The sequence below is a fragment of the Diadema antillarum genome, unplaced genomic scaffold, assembly GCF_040938485.1.
Source record: "Diadema antillarum isolate AM-2024a unplaced genomic scaffold, OU_Dant_1.0 scf00000029, whole genome shotgun sequence".
Lineage (NCBI taxonomy): Eukaryota > Metazoa > Echinodermata > Echinoidea > Diadematoida > Diadematidae > Diadema > Diadema antillarum.
In genome coordinates, this window is record NW_027270918.1 from 5,757,223 (window position 1) to 5,776,484 (window position 19,262).

A 19,262-nucleotide genomic window follows, 5' to 3' on the forward strand; every position below is an offset into this window, starting at 1 on the left:
ACAGATATCATGGTCGTGGGCAACAAGGACATCTAACGTCTGTATACACCATCATATTACAAGAGCGTCAGATAATTATTAGCCGCACTTCATCAAATTTCTTCAAATTTGCTTAAAATTTGCACCATCCTGATAAAAATCATATTCTATGGGAGCATGAAGTACCCTGACTGACACAGGTACATTTACAGACCCAGAAAGACAAATTTTAATGTTGAAGAGCTTTGAGCTATTTTAGACTGGATTTGCAATGAGTTTGTCTGTTGTACTAAAAAAAAAAAAAGTGGAGCATCCAAGTAGCACTCCTGTGTTGCCATTTCTGCATAGACTTAGACCTATGTGAGCAAACATTTTCCGTGACAAAGACAGAGGATATTTCCGACAAATTGGGACGACGTCTTTAACATGACTAGCACACGTACCAGGCTCTTTGAAAGTGGTAACTCCGACTACATGTGCATGTTGGATGCTAAGCAGATGCACTACTTTCAAAAAGAAAATTATATCTCTGTAGTATGCTCTACAAAAATTTTCCACATTAGTTACATGTTACAGTGTACTCCCATTATAACATACACGCTTGTACAGCTGTAGCGAAATTCGTTACAATAAACTAAACATTTTGATCTTAGAATTAAAATCTATAATTTATATCATTATATACTTTATCATTCTGCTGTAACAATGTTTTGATATAATGATTTTTAAAAAAAGCCCCAAAACAAAAAACCTGCAGGTACCAAGAATTGCATTGTAACAGGAATTGCCTACTCAGTTTGTTCCTAATTTGCAAACCTTGCAGTCACCTCCACTCAGAATATTTCACAGTACTTCCTCAAATCTCACATCATACCCCACCCCCAAACACTCCTCAATCCAGCAAAGTAACCTACAACATTCCTCATCACGGGGCTATCTCATGGGATACCACTGAATCTGCCTTTCCTGACCAAGGAAGAGTCCTGGTCGTCCCTGGCAACTGTACTTCTGGGAGTAGATAGCGGCAGGCGGGTGGTCATCCTGGCAAGCAGAGGGGCAAGGTATGGTGTGAAGAAGTTCCCCTGTCTTCAGACTCCAGAACCTGGTGTACTTGTCTTGCCCAACTATACGACAGACATCACAACAAAATGGAAACAGATTTCAAACAAATAAACAAATGCATAATCCATGCTTTGAAAATTAGAATGATAATAAAGACAATACAGTGGAAACTCGATATAACGAGATGGTCGGGACCGAGTCATTTTCCTCGTTATAGCCGATATCTCGTTATATCAGTAGGCATAAAAGAAGGCATAAAATAAAGACATTAATTTGCACATGTGGGACTACCCATCGTATTTCAATCAATACTGATAACTTGATATTGTGTGTGAGGGAATTACTCACCTTTATGGGTAAGAAGATGTTTTTCACCAAGGAAATCCAATATCAAGAATGTGTTTCTTATTAATCGTAGATGTTTGAATTTGTAAATTTATATAGCTTGCGATTGTATCAAGATCGTCTGTGGATTGGTATGTGGTTATCGTATGGGTGTGTGTTGTGTGGAAAGCTTGAATATGGTCTGCACAATGCTGTGTGTGTATGTGACACATTCTGTATACTTGACTGCGTGTGTGTGAAGACGGGGAATTCCCTAAGTACAAGGCCAATCACAGCATCAGATTGCCTCACACCTGCTAAACGTCATGATGATGTCATGTATACATATGGCCGTCCCACCACATTTTCTGCATGTATCAGTGTGCGTGCACACACACACTTCACACGTACAACATGCAGTGCTAGCTGGAGTGCACTGAAGAAAATGATTATGTGTATACAAGACAGTTTTTGGCGCATCAAGCTTTACAATCTCGGAAGATGATAGCACAGGCGAAGTAAAGCTTTACCGAAGGCATTTTGCTTTACCTCGCTATAGCAGGTTTGATTTACTATGTTTTTCTTTGTTTGGAAGTCACAAAATTTATCTCGTTATAGCAGTTATTTCGTTATAGCCGATCTCGCTATAAGAGTAGCATTTTACATAGACTTGTGTGGAAGGAAATTCGGGACCGAGAAAATTTCCTCGTTATAACCGATATCTCGTTATAGCAGTGTTCGTTATACCGAGTTTCCCCTGTATTAATAGCTAGTTTCCATAAAGTGCATTTCAGACTTAGAATTTCAATGCACTTTACAGACCAGCACCTGTCATGTGTCGAAACACAAATGCTCTAGATACAAAAGATGAAATGACATTCATTTATATGGCACATTCAGAAATTTCTTTTGAATGACATTCGCACGTTTCATTGGAGGCTCTGATTAAAGATTAAACACGGAAATTATAGGAGGATGAATATTTCGACGAAAACATGGGTATATTTATGGTCACTCTGAATGTTTCCTCTCTCTTTTCCTCTCTCTTTGATTTTTCTCTCTACCCACTTGTATCATTTTTATCACTGCAGTGATAATCAATTGAGACCTACCGAATATGGATTATGATTTCAGAACTTCCAGGTCTGAAAAGGGAAAACATGCTATGATTGTGTACCTATTCCCTGGTGCAATCCTTAATGTAATTGACATTTCTGAAAATGTATATATCATCTGAATATCACACCATTAAACCTGGGTTTGGGGATTGAATTCCATGCACATTAGTTACTTTCTTAAAATTTTTCACACCCACGGGACCAAGACTATATGTGTGGACGTAAATACGGACATGTATTTCTATCTGCATTCCTCTTACTGTATTTATCATACCTGCTCTCCAATGTCAAAAAAAAAATAAAATTATAATAATATTGACACTCGGTAGACAAAGACACATCATATTATATTTCTACGGAGAGAACAAAAACAAAAACAAAAAAACCCTTGTCTAATGTTCTGAGGAGGATGTTATGAAGAGACACAATTCTGTAACTTACCAGCATAAAGGATTGACTCTGTGAAGTCTACCTTGACAGGGAGGTGGTAGTTTTCATTATGGTGACCTTTGAACTCTTGCACCACGGAACTCTTCCTGACATCCCATAGCTTGATCTGGATTGCATGTAGAGATTAAAAAAAACAAAAAAACAAAGTAAAATAACAAAATAATTGAAAATAAGCCATGGCACCAAATGCAGGATTGGGGGTCACACATGTGAAATGCTATCTAATCTAGCATGGCCTCACAGAGAAATAGGCCAAGTGCTCGAAGTCTCGATGAGATTTTAGAGTGGAGGTTTGATGATGACATGCACAGCACAGATTTGATATTTATCAAGTTAGAGAGGCAATGACAGCTTAAAACTTGTTGTCATCGGATTTTGAAGGGTTGGTTCAACCTATAATTGCATAATTGAACCCCAAGACTGATCTGAATGCTCCTCATATATTCCTCTGCTAATCGAATTGTACAGACATAGGAAAGCCTGGCTCAATAACCACATCCCAATACTGAAGCTCCAGAAACACTAAAACTTGAGTACAAATTAGTGTAAAGTGGCTCCTTAGTTCTTATGTAAAAACAAATTCATGTACAAGGAGATCCCTACACATTGGAATGGAGCTAGATTTTCTCATCTCCATTGCCATACTTAAAACTTTAAGGCTTACCTCAATACACTCTCTGGAAAAATGAGCCATTATCGACAGAGATAAATAAATTTTTAAAAGTGGCTAGTATGCCAAGAGATATCAAGGCCAAAGAGTAGCTAGGTGTGAGAATTTGTGGCACATCAGTGCCACCTGAACAACTGAAGAAGCTTTAGCATTTTTGAGCTATGATATAAATTATGTGATCTGGTGCAAACTTAAAGGGACAGTACAGTACTGGTTGAGATGAGGATTCAGCTTGTAACGTTTTGTGAGATATTTAGAAACCACTCTATGAAATGTTAAAGAGCATACAATTATAAGGGGAATCAAAAGTTTATTTGATGTGTGTGTGTGTGTTTTGAGTTAATTTTGTGAGGTGTGAGAAAAAAAGTTTCTCAGGAGTGCCAGCATGAGAAAGACCCCCGAGGCATGAGACTTGATGTGTATGTGTGCAATGCACATCACCGAGTGTTATTTGATCCCCAGTAATGCCGTCTTTCTCCAAAGGAAGTTCTCACCTCGCCACCAAGGTCACCAGCCACGAGGTAGTTTTCGTCCCGGAGAAGCTGGATGCTGCAGACCGACACATTGTGTCTCAGGACCGCCGTCATGTCCACATGGCTGTGGGATGGGATTCTGAGGTCCACACCTAGCACCTCACCACGCCGCGTACCGTTGTACAGCACCGGACTCTGCAAGGCGTGGTAAGAGACCATAGTGGCATTGTTGACATGTGTTTGAACCACACGATTACACCGCCGTCAACCATGGTATTGATCATTGACTTTATAGGCGTTTGGAGCAATTGCAAAAATTTAGGTCCCAAAAATTATCTACATATCTTCATATACTTCAGTTGATTGGCTAACATCTCGTTTTTTAAATAAAATGAGAAAAACTGCCAGTCCTGAGGACTTCATTGTAACAAAAGTCATCTATACCCTAACATGCACAATGCCTACAGAACTACAGGCTTGCGTAACAATGTGCAGCCCCATAGCATGTGGAATGTGTGAAGAGCACACATGCTGTTAAGGGAGAAGTATACCAGTGCATTTCCCACCAACAGAGAGGCATTAATGATGTGTATTCGATTTAAAAAAAAAAAAAATTTAGACAGTTTATGATAGTACTGAATCAATAAATTAACGCACTTCAAAGCAGCGAAAGGAACCATCAACCATTAGACCAGATACTGAGCATTCTATTGCAGTCAATGATATTTACAATTTATGTAATCAATATGTTCTAAAACAGTACGGGGACATCAATGTATTAAAGCATTCAATGTAAAACAGCTCCTCATTACTCATGACTTCACTGTATACAGTAGACTCCCGTTACAATGAAGTCCTCGGGACCTATAGTTTTCTTTCGCTATATCGAAATTTCGTTATAACCGAACAAATAAACAATAAAAAAGACATAGAGCGGATAATGTTGCAGCCTGAATTTTACTCCGTTGTAACTGGCATTTTGTTATAACCGTGTTCGTTATAACCGTGTTTGTTATAGCAGGAGTGTACTGTTTATGAAAGTGCACTTCGGTTGATTCACACCATACTGGATGTGTGCATGAATCCACAGACATGGCAGCATGGTATATCAGTGTGTGCAGTCACTCACTTTTCTGGAAAACACTTGAGAGAACACATCACTGTGGCACGTGTGAAGTTTCTGTTTACTGGCAGACAGGGTGTCTACAACAATGGCTTTTCTGGTTGAACCTACAGGGGAGAAGGAATGTAACAGATTCGTTAAAATAGCAGACATAAATAATATACGACTGTCATCAAATTACTTTTTTTTAACATTACAAGAAAGATTTCAGAAGAGTCTGCAAAAAGAGTCACTATCATTGTGACTAAATTTGCATTTTAAAAACCTGGTGGTACAATTACACAAAATTTCTTCTGTTTTTCATCCTTTGAAGTAAGCACCATAGGTCAGTGACAGACAAGAATTATTGTCAAGTATCAAGATTCACTCTTTCTAGCACACAAACTGCATATTTCATTATTTTATTTGTGTAATTTGAAGCCAGGACCATTTTTGCAATTCAATTGATGAGCACTTATTCTCTTACAGATGTTTTTCAGTATTTTGCTTCAACCGTGTGTGCTGGTGCCAGACTGTATCAGCAAGTACTGTATACGACATATATTTAGTGAGTCTAATTTTTTGCGAATCAGGACTTCCCACCAATTTTGTAAGTTGTTAAATTCGCAATTGTGGAGTACAGTACTGAACAGAGAATGTATCTGTGTACGTCACATTCATATCGGCATGAAATTAATTTTTTGCACATTTCTAAATTCGCGAATGGCACCCGACTCGCGAAATTCGTGAAAATAAAAACCTTGTGAAATGTTTGGCGTATAGGCCTGCAGTAGTCCACATCTGGTGGAACTCAACCATTCTGTTCATCTAATGGCTATTCTATTTCTTACAGCAACTTGAACAAGGTGTGAAATAGCACTTAAATTCCCAAACGACAAACTGTGAGGGTCATGTGACCCCCAACAAAGTCACAGTCAATGTCTCGGCTGGAAGTTCTCTGAGAAGATTCTGACCTATAGCAAGATGTGCTGGCAGGGTGGGACTATTACTCCATGCACAGGTCCAAGCCATCTCATGGTTGCTCTCATACCGGTAGCTGATGTGGCTGATTCCATCTTAAATTATTTAAAGGAGAAATCGGCGTTACCTGTGTATCGCTGGCATGAAACATAAACTATGCAGTATAGAATTACAACACTAGGTTATATGATATATCGCAGATCAACTATTTGCATGGTCAAGTCTTTAAGGGTGCAATTTAATTGTCCTTGGGTAATGATTAATTGATTAATGATATGCGACTTCCTGAATTCAACATTTAGACAAAATCAAATAGATACAATCACTGCTGCTTAGTCTGCACTCTCATAATTGAATGGCAACCTTTCAATGCATGCTATTTGTACTGTTCAAACATGACATAACAATGCTTTTTTAATCAAAATATTCCTAGTATACCACATTAATATCTAGCAAGCTTCATGTTCACATTACTCTCAGTGGCATCCTCGTTGAAAAACACAATTTGATTTGCACAATGACCATCAAACTTTTGACATCACATCATCCCTTCCTGCATACTGTAGATTCAGCTTGAATACATACATTGTTACCTCCACCAAGGGAGGAGGTTATGTTTTCGTTACCATTGGTTTGTTTGTTAGTTAGTTTGTTAGTTTGTCCATGTGCAAAATAACTCAAAAAGTAGTTAACGGATTGGGATGAAACTTGCAGGAAAGGTTGAGAATGACACAAGTAACAATTGATTAACTTTTGGTAGCGATCTGAGAATTTTGGGGGAATTTATGAAGGATTTTTGATATTTTGGCAGGTAGGGTCAATGAACTTGGGAGTTCAGGCTGCACGTATTTGAGGTTTGCATGCGCGCACTAAAGTGCGTGCTCTAGTTTCTGCTAGGGCAAGGCGCACCGTGCAGCTGAGGGTTTGTGATGTAACAAAGGCTTCTATATTGGGAAATTGGGCAACTTTCAGCACACAATGCTATATGGGTGGAAATCACTGATATCTCTATGGAAGAACAAGATCAGTCGTGGAAATGAGCTGCATGCTTGGCGGAGGTCTGCGCTCTCAGAGTGCTTCTCTAGTTTAGAATAATTTGGGAATAAGGCAAAGTGCACATTAAAGTGCCTTAAAAAATGGCATATCACACAATCATACAAAAGGGAAGTGAAGAGACCTTGTTTCTCCATACAGTCCACATTTGAAAGCCAAATATCTCATTAGATATATTTTGTGAACTCTGTCAAGGTTGGATGAGATAACTAATAGAACAGAAATATCACAATACAGTATATACAATTATCTCCTTTCAAAAATGGTCACGTCATTATTGGCTCATCTTAACAGATGCACAGGACGTCAGAAAGGCAATGCAACTGCAGGGTATTCAAGATTTTACCTTCTCCTGATGGACACTTGAACAACTGGACAGAGCTTGTGGTCCCACCTGATATTGCATATCTGAATCAATAACAGTGGTTAAGGAATCAACAGGAATCAACTAGGCTGTGAAGTTGAGGATGAGTTCCGAGTATACTCGGGCAGGTGTCTATTTGAAATGCGTGTTGTAGCAAAATCAGTCCATCCTCAATGGGTTAAGTGAAATATTCTGTGCTATTTTCTCTTTCCCCCTCTCTGCCATTCTCTCTCTCCCCTCCTTGCACGTATGATTTCACCACAAACATTTGCCATGATTACAGTGGTCTCAATTGCTTCCTTTTATGGCAGTTTTGTTCTGCTTTTTTTTTGTGTTATGTTTGTTTGGGTTTGTTTTTTGTTTTGTTGCTGTTTTGTGCTGTAGATCAATCTCATTTCTCACAATGGCACTAATAGGCCATCAAGACTGGAGTTTTATTTACAAGGATACAAAGCATAGAGATCCTTTCCATCACCCATCTGAGCCCAGCTTGCATGTGTGACCTGCACAAAGAGGCATGGGGAGGAGAAACACATGTGACATTACATACAAAAATGGAAAGCAGAATGCTTATCAACCAGATTGTAAGTTATGAAGGAAGAGGAGGGAGAGGAAGAGGAACAAGAGGAGGAGAAGGAGGAAAAAAGAAGAAGAGGAGGAGAAGAAGGAGGAGAACATGGAGGAGGAGCAGGAGAAGAAGGATGAGGAGAAAGACAAGAGAGAGCAGATTTAGTTTGGATCTACAACTCAGTGCATAACAAGAGACCCGCGGGTCTAGCGCTCACCTGAGTATCGCAAGTTCACCTTTCACGCAGTCACTAATCTTATTTACAGCTTTACCAACATTTGACCAGGCATTCTCAAGTAAAAGATGCAAATGTACAATAAGGGCCCCCCTTTTTTTAAGATTCCTAAATTTGGGGGGATTGAGGGCCCCCCCCCCCCCCCCCCCTGGGTGCCCCCGGGGTGTGGTATGGTGCCCCACTTTAATAAATTGAGATCCTAACCCCTTAGGAATGCTACCTGCCAAGTTTGGTGAAAATCCATCGTGAGGTTTTCAAGAAGATGAAAATGTACAATTTAGGTCCCCATTTGGACCTCCCCACCCCTCCCTCCTACCCCCAAAAGGGGCACCCCTGGATCTGCTATGAACAAACTTGAAACTACAGTGATTAATGTACTAACTCATAGTATTATCTTAGCTCTATCACTTCTGATTCTAGAGAAGATTCCTTAATTTTGGGAGGTTTGGGCCCCTTGGGGCCCTCCAGGTGAGACTCTGTGCCCATATGAACAAATTGAGATCCTATGCCCCCTAGGGATACTACCTGCCAAGTTTGGTGAAAATCGGTCATGGGATTCTCAAGAAGAAGATGAAAAGGTACAATTTAGGCCCCATTAGGACCCCTCCCTACCCCCCTCCCCTGGGTCCCAAGGGGGGGGGGGGGGGGGGGCACCCCTGATTCCGCCATGAACAAACTTGAAACTACAGTCATCAATGTACTAACTAATAGCATTAACTTAGCTCTATCACTTCTGGTTCTAGAAAAGAAGATTTTTAAAGATTCCTTAATTTTGGGGGGTTTGGGCCCTATGGGGGCCCCCTGGGCGGGGCATGGTGCCCATTTTAACAAACTGAGATCCTAACCCCCTAGGGATGCTACCTGCCAAGTTTGGTGAAAATCGGTCTTGCGGTTTTCAAGAAGATGAAAATGTAAAAAGTTTACGCACAACGCACAACGGACGACTGACGACGCACGACGCATGATGGACGCCGGACGCCCGACGCCGGACGAAGAACGATCGCAATAGCTCACTTGAGCCTTCGGCTCAGGTGAGCTAAAAAAAAGGAGTAAATAATACAAACAAAATGTGAATGATAGGCTAGTTAGCATTATACTGTTCAAATTTAATGAAGCAAATAAGACAAAATACTGAACCTGGATAAGAAAGCGAACAAATGTATGCAAACATACGTCCTAAAGATTATGTCAGACATCTATGCGTATGTTAAGTTTAACTTTCCCTTCATATTCTCTACATTTGAATGAATCATACCTCAATTTTCCAATGTTCTTTACACCCAAATCTACAACGGTTTCTGATTACATCAAGGTGATAAGAACTAAACTGAATCTGGTCTTCTAAAAATTACCCACAACGCCGTATTGCCATGGAGACCAACTAAAATCAACACAACATATCCAAACATTGACAAGTGATAGTACCTGTAAGATAGAGTACCCTTGGAAGCTACATGTATATGACATAGGCCGATAAAGTATTTCGAAGAGGACACGACTTTGACCTCACCATGCAGTTGCGTGTAGTCAATATATTGACAGTTGTCCAGTTTGCAATGGTCAGTTCTTCTCTTTCTGTCTGAGGATTTGGCACACAAACAATCTCACCCTGCCACAGCCTAGTTAAGTGAGAAGGATGAAAAAAAAATAAATATATGTGACACAGGTTCTACATACACATCATCACATACACATTCAAACACACAAAAAACTTCACTTATCAATAACTTATCTCTGCACAACATGATATCTAGACAGTGATGATTTATATGTATTCTTGCATCATATTAGACCAAATATTTCATGATATGCTCCAATATGCTAGTATTTGTAACAGAAATTCAGCTTGACAAAAGTTTCTTAACCTATTTGATATACAGCAGTCTCTTACCTGCTCAAGTAATCATCAGAAATCACCATAAGAACATGCTTTTGCTTTTTGTCCAGCTGTTGAGAAAAAGCAGAGATAAGTAAACTTTAAATTTGGCAGTCTTTATCCACATTAAAAAAAACATTCAATGCTGTTATACATGCTCTTCAGTATTCAATGCAACGATAAAGCATGAGCATGATATGACATATGAATATTAGTAAAGATCTAATTCAACCACAACCTGCTCATCAAATAAATACATGTAAATAAATAAATAATGAACATGCCTTTGGTGATCAGTAATATTACATCAGTCATTTTGTAGCAAAACTGTTCAATGACAACCAAGTTGATTAGCCATAATTTGATTGAATAAAAGGGGAATATCAACGGATTCCACATCCTGTATGATACTCGGGAACAGCACGAAGGCCATCATAGTGTTCTTACTTCAAGACGAGAAATGTAACCAGACTCGCCATCAAAATATCTGTCTGGAAATGGAGTAACTTCTGATGTGGGCTTCACTTCCATGTGTTTCACAGCATTCTCCCTGGCCAGCCTTGGAAACAAGAAACACATTAAAGTCTTACAAAAGACTTCTCTATAACATTTTTATTGTACACGTGTACATCTTGAATCTAAACCACTGACTTAGATAAAAATGTCATAACTTGTCATATATTTGTCATAGGGAATACATATACCCAAACCTAGAACTGAATATAAGAAACGTTCCTTCACATATGCTGCAAGCAAATCATTTAATGAGCTACCCATTTTTATTCAAACAGCCTCCTCATTGCAAACATTTAAGTATCGTGTACACCAACATCAATCTCTCATTTGATATGCACCCATTGCACTAGCTATAAATTATTCAGATATTTTCTCCGCTCGTTTTGCCCTTTCTTATTTGTTTTATGCCGATTGTTCTTCAGCTGTATCATATCTATGTTCGTTTTGTTCTTGTTTTTTATTGTGTGCACACGTAATGTAATGTATATCAACGTGGGGCTCCCTTGTAAAGCAGGCCTTTGTGGCACTGAATGGGGTACCCTGCTTTTAAAGAAGACTTAATAAATAAATAGGGTATGACAAATGACTCCTTTACTCCTTACAAATACATCAAGATGCATCTTTCTCTTATGATAAGCTAGGATACACACAGCTTATCTTGAAGGGCCCTCCCACAGAAATTTGTAGTTTCACATTCCACGCATTTTAGAAATTACTCACAGAGATACTCCTTCAGAAGAGTTCTTGCAAGTGAGTCAGTCTTGACTAAAACCTTACTACAGGTAAAACATCTAGACTCAATGGCCCGAATTCACGAATGTGGTTTAGACCATGGTACAAAATTTGTACACTGTACCATGGTCTAAAATTATCATGATATAGGCGTATCTTTGACATGCACATATCAATACACGTTTGCTACTGGAGGTCTGTTGGTGTACGCAATCTGTCAATCGTATTTATGCAGAGTAAACTTTGCATAAACCATGGTTTAAACCATGGTTTCAATTGTACCACCTTCGTTAATTTGGGCCAAAGTGGCAAATTTTTTTTGTTCATTATCATTATTATGTTTATGAATATGTTCCAAGAAACAATACAAACTTACCTCTGGTAACGAGCCAATGAGATGGTCCCTTTCTGTTTACTTGTGAAATATTGCAGCATTGACTTTGGGGGGACTCTCTTACCATGGGGTGACTGAGAAAGTAAATGAAATTAAGATATGTTAATCATGAATTCAAGTGCATTCCATACTTAGATTCCCATATCATGTTTGAACTGCAGAAGTGAACAAGAAAAACAAAATTAAAGCAGTGCATTGCAATTATAAAATATCTCCATCATTTGAATGCAGAGATGAGTGCAATCGCGAGTGCCAGTATCATATAAGATTGAATTTACCAATGCAATTGCTTTGCACTGCATGTACTGCATCAAAAATATACAAGTATATATGCAACATATACAAATGTACTAATACTTCTTGCCTTTAAAGAATAAGCTCAGGCTCAAACTCGTTCTGTTAACAGAAGAAAGTGTCCTACCTATCTTTCAAGGAAAGGTATTCACAGTTGAGTCAATGTAGGGACACTCATCACTGGAGCTGGATGAGTCAAGGAACATCTTACCATCCAAATACAACAAAAGAGCTGATCCCTGTGAATGTGCTGTATGCTCCCTGAACTTAAAGGACAAGTTCACCTTTAAATGTGAACACATCCATGCCTGGACACACACAATGCTTCAGTAATATTTAGCCTATCCAGCCCAAAGTATGTATTTATAGTATGTATTTATAACATTGGCGCTGTTAAAATGCCATTTACCCTGTCAACAAGACGCGGTGATGCTTTCTGTTCAAGAATCTTGGCCCTTTTCTTTTCCGCTTCCTTCTGACGGATAGTTTCTGGTGTTACAGCATTGATATTGTTGTGGCCTGGAAGGATGCGAAAGTATCTCTTCTTTTCTTCATCATAGTAGAACCCTGGGAGATGTATTCATACTTGTCAAGGAAGGTTTGATAACACTGCTACATTAATCACTAAATTGGATACAAGAACCTTAACTTATCAGCAATATTTCTTTTTGTACTATTTCCAGTGTGAAGATTTGATACAAGAACCCTATAAATTTTGTGCAATTTTACCATTCTAATTCACCAGGGGCTATAAACTATCATAATAATCATTTCACCTTTGAGATGGCAAGCCCAAATTCTTTCAGGTAATCTTGTCAACTCAACTCCTCCTCTCAAATTGTTTTGTTTGACTGAATTTTGCCAACTATTTCTACAGCTGTTTCACAAATGCTCTAATTACACCACTAATAAAATCACTGGTCCTTGACCCATCACTTTAAATCAATCAAATATCATCTTACATTGACTTTCATGGCATGGTGTACCGAGTTTCAAAGAATCCTGCAGAACATGTTTGTGAGGCTGTGGTTCATTTGTGATATTGAACCTGACCCCCAAAATTCATATGTAAATTACCCCATCACAAGTTACAATAGAATTACAATGTAAGTTAGATTGTCTTAATCAAAACATTTGTGCAATGGGCTGAAATTCTAAATCTCAAAGTTTGACAACTTCTGATAATCCACACCACCCAGTAAAAATATACATTAAACCACATTTCATTAAGATATCTCATATCATCTTGAAAACCTCAGAAAATAATAAGAGAATTCAGTTTAAACCAATGTTTAAACACTATCTATAAGTCAATCCTTTCACACAGTACAAGAGGCATTGTTCAGACATGCTCACTGTTCTCCATGCCTATCCCCACCCTTTGTGAAATAAAGCTATACTGTAAAAGTGGATATTTTCGCGCAACTAATTTTTTGCGATTGGTGGGGTAAGAAGAGTTTCGCGTAATTTCAATTCCGCGGAGTCTAGACATCAACTACTGAAACATATGGTGAGCAAAAATATTTGTGTGCTTTTATTTTCCCGCTAGTTTTGGTTGCGCAAAATGCGCGAAAATTTCAACACCGCAAAAATTTGCACTTTTACAGTAACTCTCAGCTCTCATAGACTGTTACAAACTTCTCAGCAGTTACACTCACGTCATTACAACACAGTAAAAAGGATATCAGGTGGAGACTTCTTGGGAGTGATATTTTTTCCAGCTGAACACGAAGCCTCATTCACACTGGAGACATTATGAGTTCTCAAACTGGTCTCATTCATACTGGAGACATTATGAGTTCTCAAACTGGTCTCATTATCTACAGAGTCACTGCTGCTCGGTATTGTTCTTTTCGGATGCTCATCAGTTTGCATCATGGATGGCTGATTGGTGGAGCCAGGGAAATGACTCGCAGAATCTTTTATTCTCGATTTCTTTCTTTTCTTGGAATGAAATGATGAGCTCTGTGGATGTGCCTTGGACGGTCCAGACGTTGATGATGACGGTGACGACAAAGATGAAGGAGCTGATGATGATGGCGATGATGACACAAATGATAACTGTTGAGATGCTGATGATGATTGCATTGCTGTGGACCCTGCTGATTGTGAACCTGGACTACATTCTTCTGTGGCCAATAATCCTCCTCTCAACTCACTAGGAGTGGATGAAGTCATCTTCTTCTTCTTCCATCGCTGCCACTTGGTACCTCCTGACATGATTCAGTCTGTGACATCTGCAGTGTGGAAAGTGACAATTAAAGAATGAATACACCTAATAAAAAACAAACAAACAAACAAACAAACAAACAAATGTTTGCACTTGTACTACAGTAAACCCATGGTCAAATAAACAACTAATAACATTACTACAAGGTAAAAATTATTATCATCTACAATACAACCATATTATCATACTGAAAATAGTAACAAGAATAGGCAGTCATCAAAACTATCATCAGAGGTCCAAGATGATAAAAAAATAATAATAAAACAATGGTTTGACTCTTGAGAACCTTCCAGATCTACTAAGCATATATGTATTATCATTATTAACTTTATCACTACCAGACATCCAAGTAGGGCAACTGTAATTATGTATTACCTGAGTTTTAATGGACATCATTATTGACCGGTGAATAATTTTGCTATTGACTGCTGCAGAAGGTCAATGGCAAAATGCGTGTACAATAGCAGGCAATAAGGTAGAGCCAACATTCAGGGAAGTTGGATATGCTGTAAACATGCTATTGCCCACTTGTAGCAAAAGAGTTTGCGCGGTGTACTTGGCAATCGTTCATGCACTTGGCTAGCTTTCACGCACTTAGCAAGAGATAGCTAGTCGTAGCAGTGCATCCAAAGATATTACAAGTTGCTCTAATGTCTGTTTTTTTCCTCTTTGAAATGCAAGTTAAGATATATGATTACTAGTACTAGGCCTACAACTGCATTTCACTGTCAATATTTTGATGTTCACTCAATACTAGATGTCTGATTTGGTTGAATAATTTATAATGATAATAAGAACTGGCTATTTTGGGAGGATACTCACTGGAATCAAAATCATTGCCCTGGTTTTTGACTCGGGCAATGCAATTCTGTTTCCATCAAATAATGTCATATCTCCTCAAGGCCAGTTCATAACCACATTAACAATGAGACCCCTATATCAAACATAAAATTTATATAAAAGAACAATTTAAGAATGAAGTTCCAGCAGAGGATTGCTAAATGAGTTACTGCGTATCATGTTTTTTTTTTCTCTCTCTCTCTCCTAGTCCTAAGGTGCACTTTATCTTATATCTACAAACTAAGAGCTCTAATACCTTAGAAAAAAGACAACTAGTGTTTTTTTTTTCGTTTTTTTTTTTTGTCTTGGTAGGAGAGTAGATCGTATCACCGGATGCTTTTTATTTCGTGGCTTTGAATTCCGTACTCGGAGGATGAAATTTTGGCTAAAAATAACACCACTTCCAGACTCCTGGAAATTACGAATTCAGCCAACTTATGTCAATTGTTCGCTCCAGTTTTTAGAAAATATGCTTCAAACATACCCCTCTGAAAAAAGTTGTCTTTTTGCGCGGTGCAAAATCACATTGTATTACCGGACACAATTTTCGCAATGAAATAATCAACGTCTTTCGCACCTATACCTTGCACCATAATCACAATTCATCTCACAAATCAAAGTACACATTCTCACCGAGCGGATGACAAAGAAACAATCGGTAAATGAGGCTCAAATTTCGTATATTATGGTAAAATGTCTGTCTTGAACATTTCGAACAGTTCAGGCAATAAAACCTGTGTCCTTGTGAGAAATCGACAACTTCTATTTTGCGTGCTTTGTCTATGGGAGCTGCATGCGCGGGTGACGAGTTGCAGGCCCCTAATTAGCGCACAACTATTCCGCATCGTTCGTGTTGAGGACGATAGCTACAAATTTCCGATATCGATCAGTGAACTTTTGGTTCAATTGGAATCTTCAGCATTTTTCCTGTATGTGAGTGGGATTTCATAGAATTTCAGTCACGAAATGTGATTCAAACATGCATGAATATTAACTATGACGAGGTGCGGGTCACTCAACTATAAATTTGAGGTAAAATGTGAATTTCTTTGTGTTTTTACATTCTAATGTCGCTTTTTTGCGATTTCGGTCCACACTTAGTTCTGTGAGGCTAATCTACGAAGTCTCACGCGTACAGAATGTCATTAGTAACATTTTACGCAAAAATGTGCGTGTCCAGTTAATACCATGGTGTCCGGTAATACAGTGCACTCCCGTTATAACGAAATGCTCGGGACCGGCGGTTTTCTTTCGTTATAACGAAATTTCGTTATAACCGAACAAATACAATATATAACGAAAACAAGGAAGCCACTCATATATGACATTCTGTTTGTTGAATACTCGTCATACACTGGACAGCTATGTGAACAACAAAACAAATAGTTAATCAATTACAGATTATTGTATTACAATAACGCAAGTTCCCCTCGGAAACTGTGCGTGACACACCAAGCGAACACACAGTGATGTGACGCGTTCGCCCATGCAGAGACGCTGTAAATGCCTTGTTCCGCTACGTATTTTCGAAAGCGATCCGCATTTCGTTGTAACGGAGCACATTTCTTTTGTTTTTCTTAATGTCAGTGACAGTGGTGCTCGGAAAAGACTTCGTTATAACGAAAATTTCGCTATAACCGTGTTCGTTATAAGCGAATTTTGTACCATAGACTTTAATGGCGATGATTTTGGGACCAGAAGTGTTACTTCTTTATAACGAAATTTCGTTATAACCGTGTTCGTTGTAACGGGAGTGCACTGTATACCCTATTGAGTCTACTCAATGAGTTACACAGAATACTACGTATGGGACTAATGAATACTATTGCATTTACTTGGGCATATATTTGGACGGAGTTATGTCACAAACTAACTGATTAACAGCTGAAGTTTACAAACTAGTCTCGACACCGATGTAGTGGCCGTAAAATGCCAAGAAAATAAAGTTATAGCAATCAACCAGGTAAAAGTGTAAGAGAGTTGTCTGTCTGTGCTTACCGAGAGAAAGTCTAATTGTTTCAATCTCTGCAGAGCTTAGTCTCACACGCTCAGACCATGGAGCTACCAAAAAGTCTTTTTGGTAGCTCCATGCTCAGACGTTACTTAGACGTACCATCTCTCCATCCATTCCGTGCGTAATGACATTATGTGGTAAGAAGGCGTTCGTATACTCTACCAGGGTTTCCCCTCCAGCCACCCCCCCCCCAACACAAACACTGTCTTATTAACAAATTTATAAAGCTAGTTATATGAAAAACGGACCGACGAATAAGAAGAAAACGCACACACACACACACACACACACACACACACACACACACACACAAAATATTCCACAGCTTGATGAAATACCAAGGTTTCTTATGGTAATGTACTTGGTATTTTTTTAATGTCTTCACTGATTTTCACAACAGTTACATTATGAATATTAAAAAAAAACGATTAGAAATCACAATTGGCATAAGAATATTGTAAAAGAAAAGGGGAAAGAGAGAGAGAAAAAGGGAGGGGTACAATATTTATTTTTAAAAAAAAGGTCTGGGCATAAGTGACATTATGGTCTTTTTTATTATTCCTGTTTTATTTTCATTTCCAAACAATATACATGGGTAAAACAAACGTCAAAATACCGCTACATTCTTGCAACATAGGTCCTATAATGTCACATGATCAGTAGAAATCCATCTGATTCTTGTTTCATTAAGGACTTGATGGAAATGAAAATTGAGGGGCTGCTAAAAAGCGAACTTGTATAGTGCACAGGGCCGGCGGAACGTTTTCAAAAGTGCGGGGCCCACTTCCTGGTTTCATGAGCTAACAAGCAAAAAAAAAAAAAAAAAAAGGTCCTGAGCTCATCTCTCCCCTTCCATTTCCGGGTTTCTACAGGTGAAAAAAAAAAGTAAAAAAAAAAAAGGTCCTCAGCGGAAAAACATAACCTTACCTCGCGCTCACATTTTTTCACTTACTTAGGTTGCATTACTCCAATACATTTATACAAATTTCTTTCAAGACAATCATAGGCAATATAACCAACAAGGTCATGTACTTGGTATTTTCTTTATTGGAATCATTCATCATTACAATATTGCACTATTGCAGTGTTTATACTCCCTTCACTTTACATTGCATTTTGGGATTCTGTTTTTTTTTTAAGGTGAAATGTATGTTATGTTCTTTTTTGAAAATGAATATGAATTGGAATTGAATTGAATCATAATGGATAAATATAAAAATGACAACTAGTATACCATTCACTTATGACGCTTGATCACATAAATCAATGTCTTTTTTTTTATGCAATAAGAAAGGATTTCATGTCGGCCCCTACAGATTTATATACTTACTCACAAAAGTACAGACCCAAATGCGTATGTCATACACCAAAGAGATTTCATAGGTAATCTCTTTGGCATATATCCGTACACACGCAAACGCACACACACACACACACACACACACACACACACACTTTTTTTTATAATATTCTTTTATTTGAGTTTCATTCAATGTGAAATCCATATTAACAATAAAATTAATACGTCCACCAACAAAAAAAGAAAGCAGCTGTATTCTTCTTTCTTGTGCTGCTAAATCATTTTTTCAAACATACAGTACGATATATTTGATTCTTTTTACCAAATCATACCCTGTTTTTATAAGAGAAATGACATAAAAATCTGCCTAATCAAGCCAATCCGAATGTGCCTTATCACTCACACACCGACTAAGAAATGTGTGCTACTCAATCACTTTTTCACTTAACTTCCTTCTTTTTTTTTTCTTTTTTTTTTGGCAGAGCACACACTATATACATAAATATATCAGATAAAGTATAACTCTTAAAAGGGAAAAAAATCTTGATCAACTTGATCAGATTGCTCAATATCCACTTCATTATATAAATTCTCTTACACTCTCTTGAGAATACAGCAGTTCCTAAAACATATTTAAAAAAGCATTCTTTACTTAACCGAACAAAACTCGTCATTTTTTTTTCTATC

The 19,262-nt window shown here is 38.2% G+C and overlaps 1 protein-coding gene across 1 annotated transcript; it reads right to left on the bottom strand.

Moving 5' to 3' along the window:
- Positions 1-912: 912 nt before the first annotated feature.
- Positions 913-12,856, bottom strand: LOC139738546 (DDB1- and CUL4-associated factor 4-like). Its single transcript, XM_071649171.1, has 12 exons — positions 12,601-12,856; positions 11,880-11,971; positions 10,703-10,814; positions 10,271-10,326; positions 9,890-9,998; positions 8,027-8,079; positions 7,559-7,620; positions 6,153-6,254; positions 5,206-5,306; positions 4,098-4,271; positions 2,925-3,039; positions 913-1,103 (listed from the first exon to the last, which is right to left on the bottom strand). Exons 2-12 carry the CDS (start codon positions 11,936-11,938, stop codon positions 913-915), a joined length of 1,134 nt encoding a protein of 377 aa, XP_071505272.1. The 5' UTR covers positions 11,939-11,971; positions 12,601-12,856.
- Positions 12,857-19,262: the final 6,406 nt, after the last annotated feature.